At 36.3% G+C, this 17,492-nt stretch overlaps 1 protein-coding gene across 3 annotated transcripts in view; it reads right to left on the reverse strand.

Moving 5' to 3' along the window:
• The window catches only part of LOC124638889 (transcription factor hamlet-like), a 160,180-nt gene continuing 142,688 nt past the window's right edge, over positions 1–17,492 (reverse strand). Inside the window, exons 2-3 of one of the 3 annotated variants that reach the window (XM_047176028.1) lie at positions 4,407–4,942; positions 1–635 (exon numbers count right to left, since the gene is read on the reverse strand). In XM_047176028.1, coding sequence (XP_047031984.1) covers positions 250–635; positions 4,407–4,942 — 922 coding nt within the window. In that variant the 3' untranslated portion in view covers positions 1–249. Of the gene's footprint in view, positions 636–4,406; positions 5,837–17,492 lie in introns of those variants that run through there. The other 2 variants (XM_047176027.1, XR_006985414.1) reach the window with 2 other exon arrangements.

Genomic DNA, 17,492 nt, shown 5'->3' on the forward strand with positions numbered 1-17,492 from the left:
CAAATCAGATAATAATTTTGGGATCAGATTTACAGAGCAATGTAAAAAAAAACTTATAAAAATAACACAGGCTTGACCACATTGGTTATCTTCATCTTCCTTCGTGCTGAAGATGAAGTAGCTCTGCCGTGGACATCATCTTCTCACGAAGATGGAGTAGCTCACCTTCTTATCCCTTCACTGGCAATGCTCGTACAACTCGTTCCAGGTAACATGTAATTATAAAATATGCATTAGAAAAACTATAAATCAACCACAACGTTTCCTATATTTAAATTTATTTACATTTTGTTTATTTAGAAATACTAAGTTATTGTCAATATTACGCAGCTGTATTCGTTTTTTATACTGCGTGTCTATCCTCCCCTCTGTAGGACAATAACGATTATCGTTATTATGTTTTCTAATTTTTGATTTCTTGTAGTCCTTCGACCTTGTTTGCCTACGTTGCACTATCTCTGAAGATGCTAAATTATAATTCTTTTTATGCTTCGGAACATACCGTTTGCTTCCTTTTCGCGAAACTTTATTCCGAACATTATTTACATTCATTACATTTCGAGAATTATTATTATAATTAATTTTATTTCCGTTATTGTCAATATCAGTTATTTTGACATTATTTTTGTCACTATTTTTTTTTTATTTTTTTATTTTTTATTTTTTTTTATTAGGTTAGCCAACAATTGTTTACACATAACATTACATTTAGAATTTACATATAAACATCTGTAAGTGTAACAATCACTTATAGGCTAACACCACATGCACTATAGGTAAACGGCTAATTACAAAAATTATATACTATATACAATCAGTGTTAGTATGTGAATTATTTATAAATACTTTAACAATTTTGCTTAAACTATCCTGGTTTATATCCACTAAATCACTGCAGCTATTGATAATTTTACACAATCTAGGTATAGGTGAGTTTGTGCCAAGTACCGACCTTCGCAGGGGCGGGCATAATGGTGTGATGGCATTTCTTGGATGCCTGGATGGAGCATGGAACCTAATAAAACTTAATAATTTAGGACAATCAATTATATTTCTTATTATTTTATACAGAAATACTGCGTCAGTGACGTATCTGCGTGTAGATAGGGTATGCATTCTAAAGTGATGCAGGCGTATTCTGTAGGAGGGTAGCTTCTTAGCTTTCCCTTCGCAAAAAGCTAGGTGCCACATAAATCGCTTCTGCACTCGTTCTAACCGCAGCATATGAGTGGCGTAGTGTGGTCTCCATACAACGCTGCAATATTCTAAGACACTTCGGACGAGACTGTTGTACAACATTATTTTAGTACTGCTTTTACGAAAACTCCTAGTATTTCGAAGCAAGAAGCCTAACATTTTAGAGGATTTTTTTATAATGTAGTCGAAGTGAGGTATGAAGCTAACTTTTCTATCAAAAAGTACTCCTAGGTCTTTGATTATTTCAAGTTCTTGTACTTTATGTTGGTTTATGGAGTATTCTGTACTTATGTAGTTACTTTTCCTAGTGAACTTTACGTGATAGCATTTGTCGGGATTTAATTGCATTCTATTATTATTACACCATTCAACAACTCTATTTAGGTCATCCTGTAGAAGTTCATTATCTGTAGGGTATTCGATTGTTCGAGCGAACTTCAGATCGTCGGCGTATAAAAAAGGCTCGGAAAAGCGGAAACATTGGGGAAGGTCATTTATAAATATGTTAAACAATATCGGAGCTAAATGCGAACCTTGAGGAGCGCCAGAAGTTATTATGTAGTCTGATGACTTAAAACCGTTCACAACAACGTAGAAGTCGCGTTCGGTTAGGTATGACTTAAGCCAATCTAGGAAAGACCCGGATACACCGTAAGCTGCAAGTTTGTATATTAGTATGGCATGGGACATTTTGTCAAATGCCTTACTGAAATCCGTATATATTACGTCAAATTGTTTATTTTTATCTACTGTCTGAATTAGTGACTCAGTAAAGGTTGCTAAGTTCGTAGTAGTAGATCTTGCAGCCACGAAACCGTGCTGATTTTCGCTGAGGAACATTTTAAAATGCCGCTGAATGTGTGGACAAACAATAGATTCAAAAATCTTGGCGAAAGTGGAAAGTATCGAAATAGGCCTGTAATTGGAGATGACCTCTTTGCGATTTGACTTGTATACTGGAACAACTTTAGCTTTTTTCCATTCTGATGGAAAAATCCCCGATGCCAGTGACGTATTAAAAATTTTTATTAAAGGAGTAACTAGAGCTGGTGCACAAGAAGAAATAAATATCGGTGGAATACCATCAGGTCCTGGTCCCTTGGTGACATAAATTGATTTAAGATTCTTAAGCAGACAGTCATGGTCGATTACCGGGGTACTCAAGGACTGACTATTACTATTTAGAGCTTGTAAAAACGTTGTTTTGCAATTTATTTCTTCATTACTGTCAGATATGTATACGGACGAGAAGTAATTGGCAAAAAGATTGCAGATTTCGGAACCGTCTGATGATACAGTTTGTCCGTCAGTCATAGTTCGTGGGTACGCGCTAGATCCACATCGCCTAGCTTTTATGTAACTCCAGAAAAGTTTGGGATTTTTTTTGATATCTTGTTCTAAATTCTTAAGGTAATCATTATATAAATTCATGGCTAATTTTTCACAACGCTTGGAAATTAAATTAAATTCAATTTTATCCATAGGATTTTTATATTTTTTGAAACGCACCCTTAACTTATTTTTTTCTTTTAAGGATTTAATTAATGTTTTGTTAAACCATGGCGGATAACGGTGGTTATTTTGTTTTCTTTCTGGCACATACTTTTTAATGGCTTCGTATAAGTGTTTGTAAAATATTGCTAACATGTCATTTACGTGATCAGTATTTTTTAAAAGTTCATTCCAATCTTGCTCATTTAGATAATTAGTAATTTCTTTATAATTTGCTTTATAAAAGTTAGGTCTAGGATTGGAACTGTTATATGGCAAGTTATGATTCTTTACTACTGACAGAATTATATCAAGGGGGGGATGGAGTTTATCGATAACCGTTAAAGAAGTGTTGGATTCGTTTACTGAACACGATACTGAAGATAGTACTAGGTCCAGTATACGCCCAGAATAGTTTTTTACTTGATTACACTGTACCAGCTGACTTACATTTATGAAATCAATTAGAATTTGGCTAGTTTTAGGCAAAGAATCGTTGACAGTTTTTAAGTCCCAATTAATTTTACCCAGGTTAAAGTCTCCGACAATACAAATAGGAATATTGGTTGAGTCAATAACTCTGTTGCTATGCTCGATAAAATGTTCAAGAGTTGCCGGACTTACTGGTGGAGGAAGGTAAACTGCACACAGAGCCATTTTATTAGATTTTTGACAGGGTGATATATCAATGGTTACCCAGAGATCTTCGCAACGACTTTCCCAATGCTCAATACGTGATGAGTTAATTTGTTTATTAACGGCAATTAACACTCCTCCACCTTCCTTATTACTCTGAAATCCAGTTGTTTCCCTATCTCTCCTGTACACTACATATCGATCATCAAATAACTCACTGCTCATCACGCTGCTATTTAACCAGGTTTCTGTTAATATTATGATATCATAATTTTGACAACATAAGTTACAGTAAAAAGATTTAGTTTTCGTTCGCAAACCTCTACAATTTTGGTAATAAATTAAAATATCCTTGAATTTTACAACCGTTAGACCTATTACATGCGTTAAATTATAATAAGAGAATAAATATACCTTTTTATACTATTTTACTTAAGCTATTTTTGCTCTTGATTTGAATATATTCAGCGCCATCGTTTTTTCTAACAAATATTCTGCCGTTTCTGACCCAAACGTACTTGTAGCTCATCTCCTTCGCTTTGATCCTGGTAGCTGCGTGCAGGGCCCTGTTGGTTGGCGACAGATGTTCCGTAACATATACGGGAGATTTCGGTCCTGCGTATCCAAGATGGGTGCAATTTAGCTTTTCATGGGGGTTAGCTTGATTGTATTTTATAGTTGCAGCTAGTAGTTGGTCTCGTAGTCTTGGTGATGCCAACTGAACTATTATTGAGCGAGGACGAGCGCTAGAGGGATTAGACTTAGCGATGCGTGTGCAGTGTGAGATATCTTTTTCATTTATCTCGCAGTTTACTACACGCGCGAGTTGTGTTATTATACTGTATACGTTTTCATTTTTGTTTTCGGGTACACATTGCACATCTAAGTTATTTGATCGGGACTGTTGCTCCAAGTTGATAAGTCTCCCGTTTATGTCTTCAATTGTAGTCTTGAGTTCTGTATTTTCCAATTCTAACTTTTTGACACTCTCTTTATAAGACTGTTGTTCCTTTTAAATGTCTTCAAATTTCTCATTCATAAAGGATATTGAATCTCGAATTCCTTGCATTTCTTTCTTTAATGGTGATTGTCTGTCATTATATTTGACTCTGACCTATCATTTTCTAAAGTGCCAGTATTAATAAACTTGACAATAAACCTCGTTTTCAAAATTAAATGATTTTTGGAAAAATCTATCAAACAATTATTTTTACAAAGAAAATCTCTACCAAGAATTAAATTTTGATTAATGTTTTTGATAATTAAAAATTTGTGGCTGAAAAAACACGAATTTATCAAAAAATTTATGTATGTTTCGCCCAGTACATGCAACTGCGCACCAGAGACTGAAGAAGCTTCATAAGAACTGTTCTTGGTGTATTTAATGTTGAGTTCTGAAATGAACGCCTCAGATAAACAGGAAATCGACGCTCCTGTGTCGACTAACGCCCTGAACTCCTGTTGAGCAATCAACACATTAATATTTGGACCGGTCTCACCAGACTTATATTCTACTTCCGATCCAATCGCCAGCAGTTCCACAGTCTGCTCCGCATGCTGCTCCTCATCATGCTGCTCCATCTCCACATCTTTGCTGGGCGGTGCTTCTTTCTCCACACTAAAAGCATTATGTGTATTAACATGTGAACAAGGGGCATTTCTTTCATGTTCTTTGTCATAGAATTTCCTGTCATCATTCCTCGGTGGAATGACAGGCAAATTGATAATTTGATTTTGTTCTTTTCCGAACAAATATCTCACTTGTACCAGCGTTTCACGCAGCTCAGATTTGGTTGTGAAAAGCTGTGAGCCTAGTATGGCTTTGTATTTGACAATTAGCCCTTTCAAATAAGTTTTTATAAAAATATTATCGTCAGCTATATTTGCTTTCGTCTGCAAGCCACACAGACGATAATAAAATGATAACAATTCTTCTTTTTCCTCTTGTCGGGCATTATAGAATTTTTCTACGTAATTTACATTACAAGGGAATTCTGCCCTTAATTTGTCGCATATGGCCTTATATTCGATCCCATCGACGTAATTATATTTGTAAAATGCAAGAGCGGGACCTTGCAAATATGCACCTAGTAGTAGTGCAAAATCGTTTTCTTTCCATTTATTTATCGCAGCAATGATGCGAAATTCGAAAAGAAAGTCGTCGATGGATATGTCATCGACTCCGGAGAAAAATTTTATCTCTTCGGACATTTTTCTACATTAAATAAATAAAATTCCACTTAGCTCTTTTTATTATCCTTGTTCCGATATTCTACCAGAACTTATGCCCAGGATTATTCTACCAGGCTCTTTTTCCTTCCCGTCTTCGACGTCGTGTCACCACGCGACTTTTTCGCGGTAATGACCTGAAAATTATACTGGGGGCTTTGGCGTCGGCGCCTCCACCAAATTGTAGCGCGTGGTGCGCCAGGAACCGGGGATCCTCAGGATATTAAATTAAAACATTCAATAATAACTTTAACTTTGCGTTTATTCGCTGACTCGGGGGTGAAGTGACACACTTCAATATATAAAACTTATTCTATGGAACAAATCGAATACATTTGAAATGATTGCCCGGTCAGTATCAAAAATATCTAACGAATAAAACCTTACAAACGAAAAAGTTTCTAACTACGTTACAGTACTTACCAAATTACCGCCGTAATACCTAGCCAATTAGTATAGGTAGGTGTTTATATCATTCCACGAAGCTATTTGACCTACATCGGTATTTCGGTCATTGTTATCGACACTTGATAAATTAAAAGATAACCGATTAGCGAAGATGTATCGTATAATAAATAACACACTTGCGTATTAAATAAAACCTTTCCATTAGTACAAGGTAAAAGTGCCGCGTAACGCCTGAAGCCATTCGGAATATAACCAAATGATTTATTCCTTAAGTATTGGACACAAAATATTGATGACACCTCCATAATAATTACTTTTTATGAGACTGTAACATTATATCATTTCTCAAGCCTTTTCTCAACTATGTTAGGGTCGGCTTCCATCCAACCGGATGTAGCTAGTTATTTTACAAGGAGCGACTGCCCATCTGACCTCCTCAACCCAGTTACCTGGGCAACACAGTACCGCTTTCTGACTACCCGTAACGATTGCCAAAGATGTTCAATGCGACTGTAACATTATAATTCACTGTTATTCAAGCCTCCGTTAATTCCGACCTTTCAACGTTAATTGGTCCAAATGAGGAGGTCGTACAATAAGTTTTCATTATAAGGTTTTTTTTGTTTTTTTAATGCAAATAAATGGAAAGTTAACAATCGTGGTGAGACTTGTCAGACAATTTTTTAATATTTGTGTTGACATTCGTAGCTTCCCATATTGCAATTCTCAGCATGTAGTCTGAATATAAGATGATGAGGGAATTCGATACTGTTGATATTTTTCTACAAACGAGCATGTCTCCAGTAGGTATGCGCGATTAAACAGACTCATTTGCAACCGTAGAATAAATTTATGGTTGTATTAAATAAGCAATAACACTATAAAAGACAAGGTATCTAAATAATAAACTTAAGTAACATATATTAGGTATTTAATTATCCAAATAGAATTTTCAAGTTTTTAGTTTCAAAGATAATTTTCACCGATACTGATCGGGAGATGCTGGAACTTTTATTTACAAAAAACAAAAACAAAGTCGCATTTACATTTAGTTCAGTTTAAATTGAATCACAACTCCTTAGAATGGAATATCTCTTGGTATTGGGTATGGCCAATAACCTATTCAACAAAGTACCGACTATGTGAAAGTGAATTTGGTCTAGGTCAAAATGTAGAGCGAGTTCCTGACCCCTGACTTTAAGTTATTTACTTGGTGCTTAACGACGTGTTTCTGTGACCCTTGAGATTTTCAGATGGCGTCTTTTCATTGGTCCTCTCGAAATAAAAGTTGTTTATTAAGTTTACGTAAGGTTAAAGACAGGTTGCACGAAGGGACAGTTGCTTCCTTTCTTTTTGTGTTACAGTTATTGTTAATCTGATCTACTTATGTAATCGTGATCTTAGTACCCGTAGACTTGTTTAAGTAAAACACTAATTTAGTACACTACTTACATTGTAACTTAAAATAAGTATTTACCTAATCTCAGTTCAAATTTTTAAGAAAATCCAGCCACGAATTCGCAGCGAAACGTTATTATTATGACCATTAGCCAATATTTGAATTATTCAAAACTTAACAACAGGCGTAGGAAAGGGCACGAGCATGGCGGTGCTCGATATAGCAAAGAGAATAAAGGAGTTGTCGGTTATCTACGGAATTCGCGGCGCGGACGCTGACTCACGGCGGTGGCCACACCTGACGAAGCCAGACCCTGTCGAATTCCAAGTTTCATTTACCAAATACCCTTTAATTGACAGTTTAGTGGCTGTGCCTTTGTTTGTTGCGCTTCCATGCATCTCTTCATCTTGTGTGATAGTTATTTATACAAGTGATTTCTTCGTAGAACATTACAGTTCTGTTTTGTTTCAATGCCATCACTCCACCTCTTCAAATCAAATCAAATACTCGTAAATAAAAAAGATGAGTTAACGTATGTTCATGTGAGATTTTTTTGTGTAACAGCATGCAAGATTAAGTAACTCCTGAATTAAGTTTTATCTGAAAGACTTACTGGTCATATTCTCCTTATATCGTGCTTGAACTATTCTTAGGTAGTAGATATTTGCGTTGACTGAATATTCAATTAGTCATTGACTGAATATTCAGTTAGGGTCATAATGTAATAAATAATTCGCAATAAGGAACTAAATGTCTCTTTCATAACATAATTAAAATAATTGCATAAAATAAATGCAATATAACTAGCTATCTACAGTCTGAAACGACTCTAAAAGTTTTTCTTTTAGTTCACTAGAATGTGTGAAAACAAACAGTACGTAGTTCCTCGAAGAAGATAATACTTTCGTTCTGTGCTGGTAGTACAAAACTCGGCTGCTCTGTCGATCTAAAATACAAACAGTTATGAATTCGTACGCTTATGATACAGATTTCATATCGAATCTTACCGCTAATGTAAAATTAAAACTTTCCAACATTAGGCTGGTTACAAACGTTATTGTATACGTGATAGAAAGAAAGATAGCATCGTACTGCATCAATCAAAATTTCACTGTTCCCGTGCACACCACGAAATGAGTTTTGTGGTCAAACAATTGATTCTATCGAACTCCGTACGGTGGTCGCTGATTCTTAATTTCACACTGAATTTATATATCGCGATGGTTCTTATAATGTTTTGTGTAAAATGAACTGAATCGTGTTGTGCCTACTTGACTGTGTAGCGTGACCACGCGTCTAATGTGTTACGTTAGAAATCGCGTTCAATGAGCAATCGACTCGATTCCAAATGTAACCGATAGGTCCGCGAATAAAACTAGATTATATAATCTGTTGCTTGCGTGTAAATTTGTAATTACATGGGAATTGGGAAACTGTACATGAGAGATTTATGATGAATTGTAGATGTAGATAAAATTAATGTTTCCTATTAGGTAATCGTGAAATCTTTATCGAGGGTTAGCAAAGTATTTTCTTGAATTAGCATGAATTTCTTATGCACAGTCATAAGTTCAAGGAAATCATAAACAATAAGGTTTCTCAGTAAACGGCAAATTGGCATAATAATGACGTTAATGCTTTAAATGAAGACGTTCTGAGAATTTATTTCGGCCATCGTCTCAGTGCGTTGAATGAAGAAATCTGAATCGGGTAGATAATGCAAATAAATAAAACGAAAATGTGGGCAAAGATTGTATCACGTAGGGGCACGGAACTGTCTGTGCCAACCGACCACAGACTTGGGAAATAGGGACATAGTATTCAGAAAGCAATAATATTTTCTTGCAAATGCTAAGTATTTTACTGTAATATTTGTAGCAATAACTAATTATAACAATAATATTACCGTTATGAATGGGAACAGGGCAGGAGAAAGAAAGATGTTATGTTAGTTAACCCGTTGTTTTCTACTTTGCATTACAAAATAAAAGATAATTCGTTTTTCATATGTTCTCGTTGTTAAATAGCACTATAGGTAAGCTAAACTTAAGCAGATTATATGAATATTTTCCATAGGTTGTTTTTGTGGGTGTTAATAATGAATTGTTATAACATCGGTTAATGAATGGTTATAACATCGGTTGCGGTTATAAAATCCTGTAGCAAAGTTATTGGTTTAGCGTTTTTAATTATTGTTTTGTTTTTTTTTTGTTTTTTGCTCAGGCGTTATAAGCAGTGTGTTGAGTTTGTTCCACTGTCCTTTTTTATGTTTAACTAGTTTTAGAAGTGAAGACTTGTAATTGGCTGTCAGTTAGTCACACAATTACCTATTATATGTACTTAGCTGTAAGTCTTCCATGCTCATAAATAAATGAATAAAATAAAATAAATAAATAACAATTCATTTATATTTATTTTATGCAGCAGATATCGTTCTAATAAAACTAAAGGAATGATGAAGTTGTATATTTTCTACAACGACTACGTTTCCTATGCACAGGAAAAAAGGCATTTTATTACTTGATACAAATTCTTGTCATATCTACCCGTTTCTTTCGACATGTAAGTGCAAAATCAGATAAACAAGATATCGATCAATCCATCAAGCGATTTTATTAACGCCATAAATTTTCGAAATTATTTCTCTCAGGTGAAAATCGAGGGCCATTGCAATTGGCCGGTAATGTTGCTACTAAAGTAAATTACAGTTGGTTCGCTCGCTAAGTATAGAGGATCAAATTGCCGCATCTCTGCTTATGCCCGAAATTGCGAGCTGTATAATTTGGGTCACATTTTAGGCCGCTCCGAGGACCGAGTGCTCTGAAACCGCAATGAGTCTTCAAAAATTAAGTAACTGTACATTAAGTTAAGGTTATTTGTTTTTGTGTTCTTTGCATACGATTTTTCGGCATAATTGATAAATTATATCCAATTGCAACGACGGACTTTCATCGCGTGTGACCTGCAATCTTTTGATGAAAGTCCAGCTTTTTAATGCTTATTGCAAAAGTTGCAATTGATTTTTATGTGTAGATCGAATCTGCAGTCAATTTGTAATCCATCGATCAAACGAGACAGACTGTCAAAAATATAGACTTGGAGGATTGCAAAACTGGTAGCGATTGTTGGGTAAAATGCATATTCTCCATTTAGTCTGTTTTGGGGTTACGTAAGGAAGTCGGTTGTCGATGATTATATTATGGGTCGTTCGTGCGCGCGCGGCGCTTGCAGCGATCCCGCTGCGTGCGACATGCCCCTTACTGAATCTCATTGGAATCTAGGAGCCACTATAAAGTATCGGACGCGAAGTTTCAAGTTTCAATACATTGCGGGATCACTGTCTTTCATACAAACCGGTCAAAACGAGACTGTAATGTACGGTGAAATATTGTGAATTTGCCTTTTGATAGTTCTGGACCGATTCTGTAGGTCTGGTCTATTCTAATTTTAGATGCAATTGACTCTTGCTTTTTGCGGTTGCTTCAGATCATGTCGTCCTAGTTCCAAGTGGGCTTGTTTTTATGTTAACGATCGATCGGCGATAAAGGCAAATCATTATGTTTGTTTTTCAGTGCCATTTTTGTCTGGAGAAGATCTCAAAAAACGTACGGACCACTTTCAAATTATTATTACAAACTTAACTATGTAAAACGCTCAAATGATTAGGGTTACAAACAGAATGCTACATAAGCTCTACCCAAGCAGCAATTAAAACCCACTACATATACCTAAGTGCGAAACCCAGCAAAAACTCAACACTAAATATTGCAACACTGTCAATTTCCATAGATAGCCAAACATAGGCGAACTCAGGACACCTGAACTACTTAAACACTATCATAGAGTACATTGCGGTCTATATCTATACATCTAGTTGTAAAGTTGAGCTTTTAGTAGCGAGCCGACAAACCCGGCCAGATGACCTATGATATATTTAACGCGGGTAGGGGCAGGGCGTGGCGACGCGTGCGCAACTAGGCTCTGTTAGAGGGGAGAGGGGCGCGGGAGGGGTACTGAAGGGACAGTACGATTTGACGGTGGTGCGAGGCATGAGCGAGAGGTAGGTAAGTCTAATTCTCTTCGTTTTTATTTGCGTCCCTGGGCTTCAGTATCCCTTTTGAAAACTTCACAACCCTGGCAGGTTGTGATCCCCATAGTGTCTTGACAACTTGTCAGCGTTAATCAGCGTTTGCAGAGAGACGAATATGTGAATTTCCGTTATAAACGCTACAAGCATTTATTCTATTTGAATTAAAATAGCATCGAGGCGTCAAACTTGAGTCAAGTAGGTATGATAGTAATGAAATGACTCTCCAATGGAATGGTCCGATAGTGGACAGACACATACAAATCAGATCAAAGCAACAAAGCAAAGTTGAGATGGAAAAAGTAGCTCTAACTAAAACAGTCTATTATTTAAATTGGAATAGTTCATTGCAAGAAAGTTAAACAGGCGTTTTAAGAAATTCGGCATGCAGGAATTTACTTTAAAAAGGTGTCACATTTTTATTTAATTTTTATGTAATTATCCCCCGCTATATCTCATGCCTTGTTCCCAGTGACAGGAAGAGTGGTGTCGGCCGGTCCGTCGTGCAGGCATCGCGGCGGCTATTGATAAATCATCGGCAGCCACGCGCGCCGCCGGGGTCTGCGCAACCGTAATACACGCCGCACTCTTCGGCGACACGATGCTGGTCTGCTTAGAGGCACACAGAAGAATTCTAACTGGTTTCAACTAGAATGAACTAGATTGTTAAATGCTCCAGAACATATTGTCAACATAAAAAGAAAACGAAAAAAAAACCTGTTAGAAATCGTGTAAGATTTAGGAAAGGAAGAAGGAAAGAAAAGAAGATAATAATAAATGTAATCCTGACTGCCTACAGGGACGAAACCTTGAATTGTCTGTTTGATTTTGTTGCTCATTAGAAGCTTGGACACGAGTAACAAATAAGTATGTACCTATATAAAATTAAGACGCCTGTTATTTTTTTTATGATGTTCAGGTTTTCTGTAGTTAACATGTTGGTAATACGGAAAAACTTTTCCACTAAAACTGTTTGCATTTGGTTCCTACTACAATTTTGTCGATAGACACTGAGAGGTGGCGCTATGAAAAATAACGAGCTTCCGAAGGATAGCAATATTATGGTACCTAAAGATTTCTAAGAAAACCAAGTTTAATTAACATTAATACGACTGCTAAAACAAATCACAGCTTAATTGTTTCAAACTAAAATATCGAGTAATTTAGAAATGTCAGCGGGTGCATCTCTTCTTCGTATCTACGGGGCTAATGCTTCGTGCGTAGGCGCATGCCAGCCGCATGTCTTAATTAACCCATTGTAGACATCTTATTAGCAATGTTCTGCGTAATTGTAGCTTTAATTCAACTAAAGGTTAAAGGTATTGAGTCCATTATATTTTGAGTTTGCTTGTGATCGAGTCGTGTCTCCTAAAGTCTGATTAAGAGTATCCGTATTCTGCAGGGTAAACAGTCGGCCAACAGTTGACATCGGTTGGCAATTTTTTATTCAAAGAAAATTCTTCATTCCTGTCAAAGTTTGCAGTCGGTCTGATACCGACCTAATCTTTGTTATGTACGTAATTCGTTTCCTTGTTGATTTTTGAATTTGAACAAACTTTCGGCCGACTAAAAGTTTGCAGTGTGCCTAAAGTCTGATTAAATATGTAATGTAGCATATAGTGCAGCTATATTTGTACGTTGATATAATTTACTTTAGTGTTTTATGACCTGCGATTATTATCGCTAGAGTAGCGGTAGTTCAACTGGTTGTAGGAAACTCGTTGAAAATGCAACTGAGGAAAAATATGTGACAACTGAATATACATAGTTATAAACGTTATACGTTAACTGACTCGTTGGTCTCGCTGTCGCAAGTGCGGCTGCTGAGCACGAGGTCTCGGGTTCGATTCCCGAGTCGGGCCGAAATCGCTTTGAGGGTTTTAGAAGACTTTCACAAAGCAGCCTGGATCCGAAATGTTGCGCTTAAAAAGACCTTTCAAATGATAAACGACTCATTAATAGAGGGAAAGTCAACATCCAAACATTTCGCCCATTCTCCTTTATTTATTTTAGTAAAATCTGCTACAATCTTTCTTCCAAAATCCAAAAAGTCGCAATTACAAACCAAGAAAGCCTTCGTTCCTCAGTTTAGATTGTGGAACTCTTTCTATGACTGTGGAATGGTCATAAAAAGAAGCATATCGCCGTCCGATAGCATCGCTTAGTGAGTTACCGGTTGGCACTACCATTATTTGCAAAGGATCATTGTAGATGATGAAGCACTGGAAATGTCTAATTTATTGTAGGTTGCTGGCACCATTTTCTGGTGGTATTTATAGCTAAGTATTTTATTTTATGAATTCATTAAACTATTCTCGTTGTCTCTTAATGTTACACGGATAAGGTTTCATTCGTTATAAAAATAGCCCCCCTTCTATTGTGGTCTGTACTTTTCCTGAATGGAGAGGAAAGGAAAACTAAATTACCTTTGCTTAAACAAAAAAAACCGCCAGATTAAAATTGTTTGTTTCAATACACGCGAAGTAATATTGATAAACGAATCACACTACTACACTATCTAACAGGAATTAAAAAACAAACGACAGAGCGATTTTAATTTCTCCCAAATAACAATTCCACGCTGACTCACTATCTTGTACAAATCCCTTTTGAAACATTTCTACAGGATTTCCAATTGGATGTAGGGCCTTAAAGGAACAATACTAATGCCATATCTAGTTAGGCAGATAGTACATCTCTTTGTGCCATTATTCTGTAGCTTCGGAGACTAATGGGCCATCACGGCAATAACTCAGGACTAGCTCATTGTCCACGCTCGCACTCTCGCGCTATCTATAACGCAGGACAAATTTATTAATGTTCGACATTGTAACGGTGCTTATTAATCTTATACTATATCTAATTTGATGTACTCGCGGCTGGGTTTTAGTATCGCATCGTATCTTAGTTTATGGGGATGAAAATGTGGGCTGAAGACGTCTGCGCTCAGTGGGTGGGAATGCTTGAGAACCAAGAGCTTGTTACAATATGACACGCTTGATTCAACAACCTATTAAATTAAAATTTAACTAAAGGAAATAAAACTGTAATTAAAGTTCATTTTTTGTAGATACACGGGTCTGTCTTGTTATGTAATTTATCATTTTAAAGTCGTACCTATAACTAGTTGTAAATTGACTCGCACATCTGAGTTCATTTAATTGATTAATTACTATTTAATATGTCAACTGTGTAATGTAATTAATTATTGTGTAGGTACTTGTTTATATCTTTATTTCTAATCATAATAAAAAGTTTGAACGCTTCCGTGTGTGCAAGATTGATATTTAAATGATCGATTTATTAAAATGTAATCAATTTTACATCTTGTTTTAAAGTTCATAATTGTTTTAAAGATAAAATCAATCAAATCAAATCAATTCATAGCAACAGAAAATATGTTTAGGTAATTAATTAGTTAAATATACATACCTTAGAAAATGCTTCTGAAAGAATCTCACCGACGAGAATCGTGCTTAGTAATATCACTTGCAACGATCAACCAACACTTCGCTCCTACATACTATCTAGTACAGAAATAATAAAAAGCATATATTGTCAATTACAAAGTCGAAGTAGTTCGTTAGATAATTGAATGGCAGTTGATAGCAATTGATGTAACAGTATTTGCATGCTATAACGAGACTGAAACCGATTAAAAGTGCCACTTATCTGCACTTTCTATTTTATTCACGTCATAGGCAGGTTATACAACATTGTACGTACACCTGTTAATGTATTCCCCGGTTTAATTGTGTTTAGTGTACGTTCATCTGATGTGACGTCAGGCATTGATCGGAATTTCTTTGTCAAATTATACGTTGGGAGATGAGGAGATGAGTATGTATGCAGGTGACGAGGAATTTATTTCTTCTTAAAAAACTTTAATGCGACCACAGTTTTTAAAGTCCGCCAGGAATTACCATAAAGCTGACTTTTCATTGCACAGTGACATAGTAGTTAACATTGTTTATTTAATGCGCCTCCAAATTCTTTATAAAAAGCCTGAGACCAAAGAGCTAAAATTTTTGCGGTTTCGTTAAAAAAGCCGAGATTATAAACTGGAACGTTTTTTTTGTGAAACCGGAGCAATTCGCTTCGTTTGATGGTCAAAGGAGCTTCGTCCTTGACGGGGAAGCCCTAAAATTGTCTCCAAGGTGGTCTGCATCTCGGATATATACTTAATTACTTTCGATGGCCTTGCGTAACTCACAATGAGTTGTCTCCGTGATAACTAATTTCAATGTTGCAAGGCGGAATGTTTGTCTGTTAGCGCGCTCATAATTTGTGGCCCCAGGTTTAACTCCGGATAACGTTTTAGTATTGTTTAGATAACTTACAACGACGTTCGTTAAACTAAATAATATTTATCACAAAATATTACTTGAATTGTACGTATATTTTATTGCTCGAGCCGTTGAAAGTTCTGTTAAATGCCGAACGAAACCGCAAGCGTTTCTAGTTAAAGTTCTTTTCAACTTATACGAGTAAGGTTTTCGAGTCCAAAGCGTACTTTGTTACATATTCATATCGAGAATAATTGAATAAATTTTACGTGAAATTGGGGAAACACAAAGGACATCAACTTTTTGTATTCCAATACGATATCAAAGCTGTTTCTTGGAACTGAAACCGGAATGCTTCAGGTCGTTGGTAACACACAAAGAGAGCCGCGACTCAATCAGATCGATGCGTAACCCGAGCAAAATCGAAAGTGCAAGGTGAGGGCCGATGTACGACAAAAAAGTCGATGAGTAAGCCGCTCACAATGAGCCTGGACAATTAGCTCGACTAGGAAATAGCCGTTTGTCATCATAAGGTGGCACAAAAACCGATCACGGAGTTTACGTTGCGTGAAATTGGGTACGCTCTTTTTTCATGATGCGAGTACTGTCGTGAATGTCGCCTGGTACGAGGCGGTACTGCGCCCAAAGTATTGTGTTGATGCTCTTGTTAGCCAATCTGTCCCAGTTTGTTAAACATCCTGTGTCCGATCTAGTAGGTTTCGTTTTTTGTACCATTGTCTAAGCTATTGGGTGAATCTAGAACAATTTAGTCAGAAAGTTTTTTAGGAATCAGTCATGCGAAAAATGTGAGTTGTCTGCATCACCGAAAGAGCCTATTTTCCAAGAAACATTTTAGAAGAAGTTTATATGTACAGAAAAAAAACAAACATTCTTGAACTTTATGTAGTCGTTAATTTGTTAGGTACACATTATGCATGTTGAGGACACAAACCGTTTAATCTAGTATGTAAAACATTAAACACAATTAATGTCCAGTAGCTAAATGTTGTTTAGTATTCTAGTCTTCCGTGTAGCCGGGGCCTTGGGAGACGGACTGATTCACAAAAAATGTCGCCATTTTATTATTTAGTGTAGCTAGGGGCATAACTGCATTGATAACACAGCGACATGCGATGTTTATCTCGCAATCTTAATCTATCTATCTAAATTCTTAACAAGAAACAATATCTCGCATGTCATTTAAAGATTCCAATTGAGAAAAAGCACATAGGTATAATGGCTAAACCAAGAAGGGAAAACTGCAACAAGTCAAGAAAAATCCCGTCGCATTCCTATTTTTGAGTAAAATTTACATTATTATATAGTTATCGGCACGAATTTTGAGCTCTGACCTTCACCTGCGCAGAAGTAATTTATTGGGTCCCTTTTGTGGTATTAAGTGAGGCGCGAGGGCGGGCTAAAGCGGTGATTGGTCCGCAGTGCATCGCGTCATAGCCGTCACTGGGGATTAGTTCTTTGCTAATAAATCACTTCTGCGTAGATGTAGGTCAGAGCTCAAGATTCGTGCCGATAACTATACCTACGTTATCCAGGTATGTTAAATACGATCAAAGACTCTTATTTGTATTCTGTAGTTCCAAGCATAACACTAAAGAACTGCGCCAATTTCCTACTATACTTAACTTGAACGACAAAACAGTTAATTTCGTGTCCAATTATTATCGTATCTATAGCAGCAGTTAACAATTTAAACTCCACAGGGCCAACAAAAGGCCTTATTAGGTACAACATTGAAGAA

This window comes from Helicoverpa zea, chromosome 18 (genome assembly GCF_022581195.2).
Source record: "Helicoverpa zea isolate HzStark_Cry1AcR chromosome 18, ilHelZeax1.1, whole genome shotgun sequence".
Classification (NCBI taxonomy): Eukaryota; Metazoa; Arthropoda; class Insecta; order Lepidoptera; family Noctuidae; genus Helicoverpa; species Helicoverpa zea.